The sequence below is a fragment of the Tachypleus tridentatus genome, chromosome 10 (genome assembly GCF_004210375.1).
Source record: "Tachypleus tridentatus isolate NWPU-2018 chromosome 10, ASM421037v1, whole genome shotgun sequence".
NCBI classification, from domain to species: Eukaryota; Metazoa; Arthropoda; class Merostomata; order Xiphosura; family Limulidae; genus Tachypleus; species Tachypleus tridentatus.
In genome coordinates, this window is record NC_134834.1 from 35,645,810 (window position 1) to 35,660,683 (window position 14,874).

Consider the following 14,874-nt stretch of genomic DNA (forward strand, 5'->3'; position numbering starts at 1 on the left):
AATAAAGAAGATTAAACGATTATTGGAAGAGCAGTACATGACTGATATAACTTGCACCAGAATACTAGTGCAAAAGAAATAGGGCAAGGTTGTCCAGTTTGTTAACTGAAATTCTAAAATAACTGATTAGGCCAAAGTAAACTTTTGACAAGAAGAAGAGAACCATGTAGTGTTTATGATATTCATGCAATCTCTTTAGTATAATTAATTTGTTGTATATATGTTTAACTAGTTCCAGATATATACATTATTTTCAAAATAAGTAGAGTGAGTGCTGTTTGTTGATTTTGAATTTATCACTTAGAAGAATCCTGAGCCATGAGTATAATATATATTTATACGATAAAGCATTATAAGTAAACACTTTGAATTGACAATTAGTGAACACAACCTTAACATCCAACACAGTGGTCCATTCCCAATTTGAGGCTTCTGTAATAGCTGCATTTGCCTCATTAATTTACATCAAACAGTCCCCATTTTAGTCTCTTTCTTCTAGTCTATCAGTCCTCACTGTGCATGCTCTCAGTCAGGTCTGTTTTCATCTCCTTTTCTTTGTTCCTATGTTCTTGTTCTATCTTGAGATGCCCAATGCTTAATCCTTTTTGTTGCCTATTACCTGCTTGCTCAATTTTAGTTCCTTGTTCTATGTTTCATTTTAACTAAACTGTATCTTCCTCTTCACACATTTTCATCCCTGCTAGTACATCTCCCACATCCTTTTTCCATCTCAAAGATAATACCATCTTTGATTGTAGAATTTTCCTGATATCTATTGAACTAAATTATTCATATGTGTAGCCTTCCTTTGCTTTGATTCCTGTCATTATCCACCTATTCTGTGCACCAACAAAAATTACAGGCTTTTTACCATCAGCCTATTCTTTGTTATTTTTTCCAGACCAGTATACCTTAAATCATCTTACTTCTTTTCTTAACTTGGCTATTTGACTGAAGCTTATCTATTTTTATTGTTATGGAATCTCAGGATGCTTTGTCAACAACATTCTGCATTGTTTTTTACCCTCTCCTGTCTTTACCACTTTCTTATGTTCCTCTTGGTGTACAAGTTTTCTATTCCCACTCCAGTGCCTAACTGGGAATTGAATATCGTACTTCATGCCTTCACTGTTTACCCATTTTGAACATTTTATAGCTCTCCCTCTATTGCCTTATTTTTAAACTTCTTTCCTCCACTTTCTTACAAGTGTTTGTTATTGTTGTCTGGCCTCTGCCCTGTCAACTCTGCTGAAATTCATTTACAGTGCTTGTACATTTTTCTCTCTTACTATTTTTACCTTTTCAAGACTTTGGATACTAAGGAAGATGATCCCATATTTTCTCTCCTTCCCTCCATCTCCCTCATTTATGGATATTCTACTTAGGACATACTCTTGTGTCTGTTCAGGGCTGTTTGTTTTTATCCCTCCCATACTTCTTCCTTCAGGGTTTCTTGACACCATCTTTATATTCTTAGAGACCCCTCATCTACTAGAGACCTTGCTCCTTCCAGACTTTTTGCATGAATCCTCCAACTCATTCAAATATTTTAATTTCCCTTGGATGTGGATAGTCTATGACCATTAGGTGTCTCTTCTTAGCAGATTCGTCCTCTGATACCATCTCTGGCAACTTCCCATAACTACTTGAGGTTTTCTCTGGACTGGATGTGGATTACTCCACACTCATCCATATTAACACTATCTTCATCATCTGGCTGTCTCAACTTCAGTAGCATACAGACTTTTACCAGTGGCCATTCTTCATCTGACTCTTCACCTGTAGCAGAAGATAATATTTATTTAATTATTTTTTCTCACCTTCATTCTATTTTTGAATTCGACAAAAAAGACAGCTAATGTTGCTTTTGAGGATGTACTTATCCAAAATTTGCATCAAGCTAGTATAATGTAAAACACTTGTTCCATCTGCTTTGGTTCACTTTAAGCTTACTGTGAGATGGGGTGTTTCATAAGACCATTGGGGTTTTACTAATGCTAATACTATGTAGTATTAAGTACTGTGATACATACTGTACCCATCCCATGGATTTTCCTGGAAAAAGCCAATATCAGAATTGTTCATCTGACTAATACTTGTTGACTTAGAAATATGGCACTGCTTCCACTAAAAGACCTTTGTGGAATGCACCCAGTGGGGATCTAGATACATTTTCTGGATCTCTCCTATGTGAATTCCCTCACTACTGAGTAAAATATGGGAGACTCTTGACCAGTTACTAATTCCAAGTCACTGGGGTGGTGGAATATGGAGAATTTTCATAAATTAGGATGTAAATGCCAGGGGCTTAAACATGTGTTCGGAAAGTCACTGTGCACTTATATATGTATATGATTAAAAACTGCACAGTGGCTTTCCAAACACCCTGTAGATGCATAAGAATCTTCAAGTGGAATATGGACACTTATAATTATACCTATCTTTCATATATGCTTTTATTTATCATATCTTATATTCTTGTAATGGAATGAAGCCTCAGTAGCTGTTGTAGAGCAGCTGCAGCTGATATTCATTAATATCCAACTGTGACTTATTACTCCAACAACCTACTCCCACAGCAGGCAAGGGGCCCATAGAGTCTGATGATGTAGTAGTGGTTGAGTAAGTATCCACTTTACTTGTGTCTAATATGTGGCCTTCCTTCTGCAACTACCATGGAGCCCATAACATGTGATTGTAATGGGATTGTGCACAGACACTTATCACAAGTGCTTTTCCTTCTTAGTTGGTTTTGACCCATAGAGACAGATGGTTGAGCAGGAATATACAGTAGGAAGGTTCACAGTAAGTCCCAACTTTACTACACATATTGGCCATCTGACTGTGTGTGAGTACTCAGATGAATATGTACATATTCTGCCCATTTGTGTGACACATTTTGGGCCTTTTAGCCCTTCTGTTTCTTACCACAGGCAAAGAGTTTACTGTGTATGAGATAAAATGTGGTCTTCCACTTATGAAGCCTCTGTCATACTACATGGGCATTTTTTTGGATGTTGTTGAAGGATGTTCAAATAGGTAATTTTTTTAATGATTCATCTATCATTTTAATGTAGGCTTCTAGCTTTCTGTGTATGGAAATAAGTGATCATATCAGAAATTAACATTTTCCTTAACTGAAAGTGTATTTCTAATAAATATTTGCTTCTGTACACATTAGCACTTTTCCTCCATACTTTTCCAAAGCATTTTTATTTATTGCCTTGGCAAATAATGAGGAATTTGTGTGTGAATGTAAAGAGAGCATTTGCATAAGGAGCTTTGTTGCACTCTTATTGGTGGAGGGTTTTGCTGCATGATACATAGTCATGCAGTAGCACAAACTGATGTGTTTCATATGAAATTTATTTGGGAGTTTTCACAAGGCTAATGCAATAAAAGTCTCTAAGGCTGGCTAATTAGAGCAACTTCAAAATGAAAATAGTTTTCTGTATACAAAAGTGAGTATCTATCAGAAGTACATTTATAGTTAAGGAAAATGTTAATTTAATCTTTAGTCCCTAGGACCCATTGGAATCACAGAGGATTAATGCTTTAAACTGTGTTTATACCTTTCCCACCATTTGCAAGATAGTGGGACCAAACTTGGTATGCATACACACACACGTGCTCAAGTACATGGGTAGGTGTCCTCACCGTGTCTTTTTTTTTGGGGGGGGAAGAAATATAGAGACCCCCTTGGAGTAACTGTAGAAGTAATTTGTGGTAATAAAGAAATTGAACTGTACACTGGAAGCCTCCATCTACCACAAAGAGTCTTTAAACTTTACATCATGTGCATGAATATTTTATGTTTTGTTCTTAATCTTTTGAAATTAAACTAAACTTTGTTAGTCTGTATGGTAGATTTGAAATATTGGCTATGCTTTACTTAAACCAAAGGCTATTTTTGAGTAATTTTCTAATCTGCATACTAAACTGTGTAATTGGCAAAAGAAGATATACTTGAATATTGAGTATAGAATGTGTTTAGAGTTACATATGTGTGTAACCATATATATGCTTTACTTGGAGCAGTTAGGTATCATTTAGCTGAGCTGTGTTATTAATCTAAGGTTTTAAATCTACACATGGAGTTACAGTGTAAATATGTAAATAGTAATCAATTATATTGACCCAAATTGCCATATTTGGTTTGCATATTGTGTTTAATTCTTTGTGTAGCTTCTGTGTACCCTCTTCATTTCGTTGCTCAATAAATCATTGTTTGTTAAAATGTTTATATTTTCACTTTAAACCATGTTTCAATGGTTGTTTTTATGTTTTTGTAGTTGCTTATAAAGTTTTAGCAGCCAGAATATATTATATTTTTATTGTATTATGCATGTTTGTTCATGTACTTGATCACCTTGTTTGCCAAGAACTTTTTAGTCTTCTTTTAATTTTAGTATCAAATTTGTTAAATGTTACATTATTAGAATTAAAATGAATCTCAAACAGGTACTTCTGGATATTCTAAGCCTTTTCTTGTTGAGTCATTCTAACTCTGTCAACAACCATTAGACTTTTGGTTCTAAATTCCCTTGCTGCGATTCATTCTTCTACTCTTTTGCATCCCACAACTGCTAGGGAAAGCTATTTAAGCCCTGCTTTCCTGTTACAAGTTAGGTTTGTTGTTTATAGTCATAATGTCATTATATATTCCTCCCAGTTTTGGGAATGTATATGAAAATTTTGTATTTCTATTATGTACAAACCTACATACTGGCATCTAAACCAATTTTTAGGGTGTTCAGCCTTCAGACTTCTCATTGAGCCACAGGGATAATTTCAAAAGTAAGGGTCACTTTAAATTTTGTTTCAATTCTAAGAATATAAAAGTAAGTCAAGTATATTTATTTTTGAAATACTGTTAGCTGGAATACCCACATTGAAATAGGAATTAAAGAATGTTATAATAAAAGAAAATTGAATTACCACATCCTGAACTCTTGGACAGAAATAGTAAACACGTCTAGACTACAATAATTTTGAGTGCTATGATCAAGAGAATACAAACCAGAACATTTGACATTGGACTTGAATCATCAGGAATACTTAATGAGAGGACTATCCTGTAAAAGATAATGCACCAAAAATGTGAATATTCAGGATAGAAAGTATTCAACTCAGCCAAATACCTATTTTGCTAAGATTATTTGAAATATAAAAGGGGTTTGATAGCATGGATATACCTTGATTGCTATAAACAGTCAAAGGTGTGGTTATAGATGATGGATATACAGATAGCCAAAATCATAGCACTTGGCATTGTCCTGTTAGTGGAATATTCTTGGTGGAGTGTACCAGTAATTAAGTATAGATTGGGTTTACTCATAGGGCCAAAAAGAAATACATAATATGAAACTCAAAAAGCCAGCAAAATCCTAAAACCAACTCTGTCAACATGTGTTCAAGAAGATTTGAAAAAGAACTAAGTGGCTCTGGATATGACTTCAACAACATGAGGGTAGTGCAATTAGAACACAATGTAAAAAAGTAATGTAAAATGAAAATGAAGTTGTACAGTGTATCCTTTCCTGACTGGAGCTGTGAATCATCAATATGAGACCAATTATTTTAGCTATGATGTCTTGAAATTTTATACAGGGATATGTACACAGATTAGAAAAGGGACATCATCCACATCATCATATGGCATTTTCTGTCCATAGCTCACTGTGTAGCTTTGTGCTTAATTCTAAACAAACAAACAGAGAACACAGTAGGTGGAAAACCATTAATACTTCACCTGTAAAACTTTCTAAGAATATAAGGTACATGATGCATTAATGGCATAAATATCTAAATATTTGCATGAAAACATATTAATGTCTTGAGAAAAAAAAACATGTTGCTGTGAGATAAAAAGGAGGAAAGGTTAAGAAATGTAAGATTAAGCCAAAGTACCACTGAACAGTGTCTAGGAACATTAAAATTTGGAACATAACTGTGAACAATGGAAACGAAACAAAAAAAAAATTGCTAGCTACTGTAGTTCTGTAACTTTCTGTAGAGGAATCTTCCAATCTAAGATCATGAAATAAATACTTGAAAAGAAAGCAATTTATTAACAAGATTAGGATAAACAAAATCTATAATGTTGAATGCACCAACTCTGGAACATGACCATATGATACTATAGAAAGAATGGGCTAATATTTAAACCACCTGGGAAGCAAATCTGCCTTCTGTGACAAAGGACTGAAAAACTGCCAGTAGTGAACTTGTACTTGTTTGATGTAGGTATGAAAAATGGATGTTTGAGACTGACATAGAAGTTGTTTTTGTAGTGGTAATGGGATAGATTTTCTATAAGAAAGACAACATAGTAAGAGAAAACCATAATATAGCTGGTAAAAGTGGAGTATTATGGAGAATCTACACTTCATAAAAGTGACTGTGAGTAACTAATATGAGTAAAAGAAGTATATGCATAAAGGAACAGATTCCTTCAATTTTAACTTTAGTTTTCTGCTACTAGCAAAGTTTGATCTGAGACTGGAGATTGGTAAAGTGGAAGAAGATGGCTATTCACTGTTGCAAAGACACCAACAGAATTTCATAACTATGGAAAATATCAAAGATTATAGTGTCCACTCTGGATATAAGCCAGCAAAATTGTGAAAGAGTATTCACCAAAATTTTTCTTGCCTCAAGAATGTGAAATACTCAAAGATACACATGCTGAGAATGAAAGAAGAGTGTAAGGGAAATAGCAGCAAAACAAAGGTTGCAAGGCTGTTGGAGTTTGCCACCATTGTGAAATTGTCTGCATGAGCCAATTCAGTGTACTGAAGTTAAAGGGGTAGATACTCTACATAGACACAATGAACCACATATATTTTCATCAAGTTGATGGAAGATGCATTTGTTTTGTGTCTTGGTACTTGAATGATGCTGGTCCCTGACACAGTACTCACAGTTATGAGAGAAATATCTGTTTAAAGACAAAGGTTGATAAAAAATAGTAGCCTGCATTTCTAAACTCTGTTCAATCAAAACAAAAATGGGCTCAAAGATGACTGGTAAAGGAAATAAATATTTTGAAATATAATGGATTTGTAGTCAAATTCTGCTGGGAAGCCAGATCCCATTAGAAGTAATACACGTGAGCATAGTCCAAAGGAATAATTTTGTAAAGAGAACCCATCATCCACAAAGTAGACAGAATGTCTTTGGAAGTAAATATAGAGAAAAAAGCTTTTGCACATGAAACTACAAGGTTTGAATTGCTATAAGAGGTAGCTGAATTGTGTTTATCCAAAATCCTAGATGTACCAGATATGGTGTTAGTACTAACTGAAAATTGGTCATGTGAATGATTCACTCAAGATAAGTAGCTGGAGAGTGTGTGTTAGAAACTGAGTGGAAGATAAAGTAATAAGAAACCATATAAAAGTTAAATTCACTGTCAAATGAAAAGATATGACTGGCTAAGTCCTTGATTATCTCACAGAAGATGTATGGAGCTGAAACCAGTCTCATTAGAAGGGCAGTGGACTGATAATCCACCATGGTAGCAAAAACATAAAACACAGAAATGGTCAAGATGACAGATTTATTACAATATGAAGTTGAGCATCAACTAATGATGATGATATTTTTGTAACATTCTTATATTTTTCTTTTGGAGATGAGGAATCTCTCAAAACTAATTGGTTTGTCATATTTCAATCTCCAATTTTCTGATCTTTTTGAAACTACAATAAAGCAGGAGTAAAACCTGGAGCCATGTGATGAAAATCTCAGTAATCACTTTTTTAATTTTTTATAAGAGATATAAAATTTCCTGGTTCAATGCTTATAGACAAATGGGATTAAAAGATACCAGTGAAGATTCATGGTGAGAAGAAAGAGAAGGAAAATTACAAAAAGAGGAGGAAAAGACTGGAATTCAAAGTATTTGAATCCAAAGATCTTGAAGCCAAAGGTTCTACAGATCGACAAAAGATCCTAGATGAGTTACCATCAGTTCAAATGGTGGGTACATCTGGAACTGAAGAGAATATTTAGCAGTTTGAAAAGAATCATCCCAGTTGCTCTTGCACTTGGCAGTTTAAATGGAGGAACATATCGATTGTTATCAATATTACTGCTTTCTTAACAGATTATGCTTCAGTTAATTTTGAATAAATGTACATGGGCAATAAGACTTCTATTTTTTTTAAAAATCATATTTGGATATTTTTTCACTGTATATTATTTTGGAGTTATGTGGTGTAAAATCCCCGTCCTTACCAAGAGAATCTAAAATTTTTTGGGAAGTCACTCAGACATAATGGGGATGTAAAAGTAGGTTTTGAGCTAGAAGAACCATACTTAGCAAGTAGAGTTTGGGTTGTACAGTATACAGTATAAAAACCCCTAATCAAGTAAGGCTAAAATGTTCATGGTAAGTCTTTCAGGTGTGATGAGAGTTTAAAAGTTGTTTTCCAGGTTGCAGATTTTGAATCTGACATTAGATTTTGTATTTCTGGCTACTACCTCTTCCCTTTGGGAGGAACCATGTTTAGAACTACATTCATACCCCTTATGAAAACTAGTGGGGATGAAGCTTGGCAAATATATGTAAGTACCATAGAGATCTGTCTTATCGTGTTTTCTTTTTGGTGGTGTGGACGCTCTTTGTGGTGGCAGCAGAACTAACAGGGAATAATGGAGTAACTAGATCAGTATATTGGGACCTTTGAATTCCATAGTAGAGTGTAAATGGTTTATGCTGGCACCTATAAGAGATACTGTAGTTTTTTGGTTGTTTATGTATGATTTTATGTTATACATATGTACAAAACTCTCTGTGATTATGGAGAGCTATTTTATGATTACATGATTTACATAATTATTTTATGTTTTTTATTGTATCAGATACAATTTAGTGCTTATTTAAACAACAACTGTGCTATTGGTACTAATATTTACTTATTCCAACCAGAGTCTGTGACTTTCATAAAAATGTTACTCGCTCATTGCTGTTGTTGTGGCCAGCCTTAGCAGTTAGACCACTAGATGGAAATGTTTCAACACAACTGCTGACTGGAGAAACAACAAAAGTTAGTTTTTGTGGTGGTCTCGGTGGAGTTTTGAACCAGAACATACATGTTTTGATGGAGGATAGCCCATGCCTTTTGAACTATAGTATTCTTGTTAAGTAAGTAAGATATTTCATAATGATGTAAGAGGTATTAACTAATATTATAACACATAGTCATGATATATGTATATAACTGATTTACTTAATCAGTAGTTTGCTTTATAATAGTATTATCTGTTGTTGATTGGAAATAAAAAAATTATAACATATACTTTAAATGTTTTGGTTCTTTACCTTGTGTGTAGATTCTACATTATAAAAATCAAATAATTCAGCACAGTAAAAACATTCAAAACACAATGAGGTAGAATGCAATTTTCAGTTTTGGATCATTTAAAATTACCTTAATACACTAGAGTGTATGGGATAAATGTGCACCCTTCATTTCTAATGTATGTGATTAAATTATTCGCATCTTAATCATGATGTATGTGATGAGCTAATTTAGCTATATCCTATCTCTGGCATGTTGGATGAAGTTACCAGCTTCAGTCCTAATCCAGAATAATTATTAATTATTTATTCCAAAATATTATCAGTTAGAATGACCCTAATAGAGGACCTGTTTTATAAATTTCACTAGAACTAGTTTGTGTTAATTAATCATTTAACTTCTTATTTTTCCAACACAGTTATTTGTGGTATATAACTTGGTTGACAATTTACAGTTAGTGAAAAGTATCTGTGTAAATGTTTAGCTATATTTCATAACTTATTTTATGCAGTTAAATCAATATATGTTAGTGTATTCCTTTTCATAAACTTGCCTATTTGAAATAGATGCTGAGTTCACAATATACTAACAATATATACATGTTAGTCAGTTATATATTTTTATTAAACATGACGTTGATTACCCATAATAACTTTGAGCAATTGAAATAGTGCTTTAACAAAATGTTGACAGTTTCTCTTGATATTCTATTTGTGTTTTGCAGCTATTCATCAGAGGTTTTACTGGATCATGGAGTAGAGTTACTTTTTGAGAAAGGAAGAGGAATCTTTCTTCTTGGTAAGAGTTTTAGAAGGTAGCATCAGATTTTGGTTTTACTTACAAGTATTTTTAACTGTATCTGTAAGGCTAGCCTTTAATAATAATCTTTTTACAGAAGACTACTGATTATATTTTTCAGTAAAATATTTTTCTGTGTTTTTCTGTATTAAAGGTAGAAAAATCGTTTTCTTTTAGCTGAACAGTAAAATTCAGTATTTTTTTATTAACAGTAATTATTTTTGTTTGTTTGTTAAAAAAGCTATACAATGGGCTATCTCTGTTTTACTCACCATGAATATGGAAACTTTTTTTATCGTTAGAAACTTTCGAACTTGTTGTTTTGTTTTGTTTTAATTTTGCACAAAGCTACTCAAGGGCTCTCTGCACTAGCTGTCCCTAATTTAGCAGTGTAAGACTAGAGGGAAGGCAGCTAGTCATCACCACCCACTGCCAACTCTTGGGCTACTCTTTTACCAACGAATAATGGGATTGAACGTCATATTATTATATGCTCCCCCATGGTTGAAGGGGCGAGCACGTTTGGTGTGACCTGGATTCGAATCTGTGACCCTCAGATTACGAGTCAAATGTCTCAACCCACCTGACCATGCCGGGCCCTCAAACTTACTACTAAGCCACTGGGAAATGAACAATGATTGAGATAGACACTATTTTGCAACTTTAAACATCATTCTATGGATTTGATTTGAATAAATTTCCTTTTTATCAAACTGTATTACTTTTACATTAGTTGAAAAACATTCTGATTTTAAATGATTTATAATACTTGAGGATTGTTGTAGGAAAAGCAAAAAGTGACTGAAATAAGTACTTTGAGTTGCAAATTTCCTTTAATAAAGATTGACCAGTACTCAAGGATCATGTCTCACAAAAATCCATGTATATTTAAGGAGCCCCACAATCTCCTTAGCTGTTTAAATGTTTGATAAACTTATGTTTAATTATTATAAAGTTATTTAGGTATAAATGTACAAACATCTTCCACAACAGTATTTTTTCATATAGATTACAGTGGTAGCTTTCATTCAGCTCTGCTTATGGTCTTTAGTGCCTAATTTTTTTATTTAAAAAGTTTAAATTAGCCTAAGGAATTTTTTTTTTTAATTATTATTTTTTTATATGAAAATTCCAGAAACAAGTGAGGAAGTGTGTACTTCAGAGCATTACAATCTTATTGTATTTTAATATTAGATGACTTATTAAAACAGTTTTGTCAGTTTGAGTGTTTAAAATGACAGGTTTATTTCATCTTCCAAATGCAGGTTCCCTCATTTCCAGAGGAACAGAGAACTTTCCTGTGATAATGAAAAATATGTTCTCTGGTTCTTGGGGTGGAGTCTTTGTTGGTGAGTCAGGTAAGTCTTATCAGTAAAAGGCTTTTCTAAACACACCTTATATTTGTGTGTCTTGTGATGAATGTTGCATTTTGTAAATACTTATGATGCCTTCTAAAGTTATTCATTAATGTTAGGTTTATATATCTTTTCTTGTTCTTGGTGACAAATATTAATTTTTATCCAGTACATATGCAACTGCAGCTATATTTTCTGTAAAATAAAGGGATCAATCATATGTTTTGCGATCAAATGTGAGTTAAGTAGGTATAATTCATACCTAAAACTACTTTTCCCTTACCATCTCCATGGTCCATAACCACATAGCTTAAAACTCCTAATACTTTTGTTGTAATAACTATATCTAATGATTTTCAGTATAGGTGGTGCTTAAAATAAACCTATTCTTTAAAGGCTAAGTTACATTATTATAAAACATGAAAATAATTTATTTTTATATACTCTACATACAATTGTTATATTCAAAATCTTTATTCTGTGTAGGGTTATGATTTTCAGTACTGGCTGTATGTAGACTTTTTGTTTTCAGTACACTTATCCTATGTAGACTTATTGTATTTTTGTTAAATGGTTTCTTCATACTGATAAAATAAATTAATAAAAAAGAATTGACAGAGACTTTACGTATGACTACAATATTCTCTTTTGGACATTCACTAAACATTAAAGATTGGATTATTTTAGTTACATCATTGAGTATAATTTGCTGAAATGTGTGCTTACCAACTGGTTTGAGTTAATGGCCATTGAACAGTTCTGCTGGTTTCATGACAGTTTTATCTCCTCATGACTTCTCAACATCTTGTTGTGGATGTTAATGTGATAAAAAAAGATCACATTCACATTAATCTTAAAAATTTCTAGTAAGTGTATTTTATTATTAATATCATGCATTATTTATAATTAATCTAAACAATTTCTAGTAAGTGTATTTTATTATTAAGATCATGCATTATTTATAATTAATCTAAACAATTTCTAGTTAGTGTATTTTATTATTAAGATCATGCATTATTTATAAGTTTTCTTTTTCTAAATAATTTCAGTTCATATGCTGAATAATGATGAATGAAAACAATTTTACAAATGGAGACCATTGTTATGTTTATAAATGTCAATATATATTTCAGAATCAAATAATGAAGTAGTTGAAGCTCATTTGTTTTGATAATGGCTGTTAATGATATTGACTATGAATTACTGATTGGTATAAACCAGAAATAAATAGATAATTAAAAAAAAACCTATAATCTAAAGTTTCATTCAAAACTTTGACATTTATAATTTTGTATAATAGGTATACATATACCATGAATAATAATAAAAAGCAACCCATACTTTATATTTTTATTTTTGAGGCACTATTCATTTATAGTAACTGGTTAAATTTAATTATTGTATTAGGTTCATGTTTCATTGATATTTTTTTGTTTGGTAATAGTTTAAAAGGTGCATGTTTTGCAGGAAGAAAAATTTTAGCTATTTATTTGTTGTTTAAATATAAAATGTTGAGTGTTTATAGTGTTTCTTGTAATCTTATTTTATTTTATTTTATCAAACACTTAATAATACATTAGGTTTCATTTAGATGAAACAACAGTGTATATGATATGACTTTCTGTGTTTGTATATTTCAAGTTGTTATGGATTTTTAAGTTTTAGTTTCATTTTACAATCTTTATTTCTTTACAGAAATGAATAATCCCATTTTACTTCAACACTTCTCTATAGAAAATGCTCACACTGGTTTGACCCATATATCAAATAAAACACTTGAAATCAGGAATGTTAATTTCTGCTTCTGTGAGTGTGGAGCCATTTTAAAACAAGGTAACCTAACCATTCACTCGTCAGTTTTCTTCAATATGACTCAAAATGCTGTCAGCTTGTTAGGTGGAGATACTTTTCTGATGGAAAACTGCCAGATCAATATCAGTAAAAACAATGGCTTGCACGTTAAATCTTCCATTAATGATGTAGAAATAAGAAATTGCTCTTTTGATTCGACTGAAGATTCTGCTATCGTATTTGTTTCAGCTCCAAAATATTCATTTGTGATTGAGGATAATTTGTTTCAAAACATAAGATCTAATTTTGCTCTTGACTTGAAATTGACACCTATGACATCCCTTGAAAAAATCTTAATAAGTGCTAATTTGTTCAGGAATAATTCTAAATGTATATCCATCCAGTTTTATGGTTGGTATACTAATTCATTATACATTAGCTTAGAGGAAAACAGTTTTCAAAAAAACCATGGAAAGGCCATTTTCTTACAAACAAGAGGGAGATCGTATGAAATTGTTATACAACGTAATAACTTTTCTCAGAATGAAATTTTGGACCAAGAGCTTGTATCCTTGGAAATGTTAAATTACAATTATGATGCACCTAGTGTTGTCTTGGCTCAAAATGACTTTGAGGAAAATAAAGCCCAAAGTATTATACTTCTTGGTGGGGATTGCACAAATAATATTTATTTTGATGTTTTTGGAAACAGATTCATAAATAATCAGGTACCTACTACTGGAGAAGTAATAGAATCAAAAGTTCCATGTTCTAATATTAATTTTAACATATTCAATAATCCCCAAGCCTTATACTACCTTAAAGTGGAGTTTACAGAAGACGACATCTTGAATGCTACATATAATTACTGGGGTACTCAAGATGAAATAAATATTAATTCCAAAATCCTTGATAATAAGGATTCCTCATTGCTAGGAAGTGTATTAGTTATCCCTTATTTGAAAACATCTGAAATTAGCTGTGACTTACAGAACAACTGTTCTGGACATGGAGAGTGTGTGAAGATAAATGTTTGCATCTGTGAGAGTGGCTGGAAAGGAGATGATTGCTCTAGTCCAACCTGCAAAGATATTCAAGATTGTTATGGAAAGGGTACTTGCATTGGACCAAATTTATGTAGCTGTCAGAATGGATGGCTGGAACCACATTGTTGGCTTCCTTCATGTTTTGAAAGAAATAACTGTTCGAACCATGGAGTGTGTGTTGCTCCAAATGTGTAAGTTTGTAGCTCTTTGTTTTAAAAAAAATTTAAGAACATTATAAAAATGACAAATTTTAGTTCAAAGTGAAAACAAGTTCCTTAATACATATTTGCCCTAAAACTTGACATGAAAAATAACCATTCTAATTATAAAACATAATCTGTATGTGTATGTACTTGTTTTAAAGTTGTGAAACTAAGTACAGTTGTAGAAATATATTCAAATACTGTTATTAAAGCTGAATAGTTGTTGAGAAGCAGAATTAGAAAATATACCCAGTATATTACTAGTGTTAGTAATTCACTTACGTTTTGATATTAAGCATGAAAACAAAGCTAAGATTACTTCATATTGTAAAAATATAATCAGTCTATTTTGTAGAAAAATTATTTTATTATT

General features: G+C 32.2%; 1 protein-coding gene across 4 annotated transcripts in view; it reads left to right on the plus strand.

The window, feature by feature from the left end:
• Window positions 1–14,874, plus strand: part of LOC143229050 (uncharacterized) — a 180,616-nt gene that overhangs the window by 84,975 nt on the left and 80,767 nt on the right. For all 4 annotated transcript variants that reach the window (XM_076460759.1, XM_076460761.1, XM_076460762.1 and 1 more), the window contains exons 14-17: window positions 8,936–9,151; window positions 10,033–10,106; window positions 11,372–11,464; window positions 13,157–14,489. In XM_076460759.1, coding sequence (XP_076316874.1) covers window positions 8,936–9,151; window positions 10,033–10,106; window positions 11,372–11,464; window positions 13,157–14,489 — 1,716 coding nt within the window. The remainder of the gene's footprint in view (window positions 1–8,935; window positions 9,152–10,032; window positions 10,107–11,371; window positions 11,465–13,156; window positions 14,490–14,874) is intronic.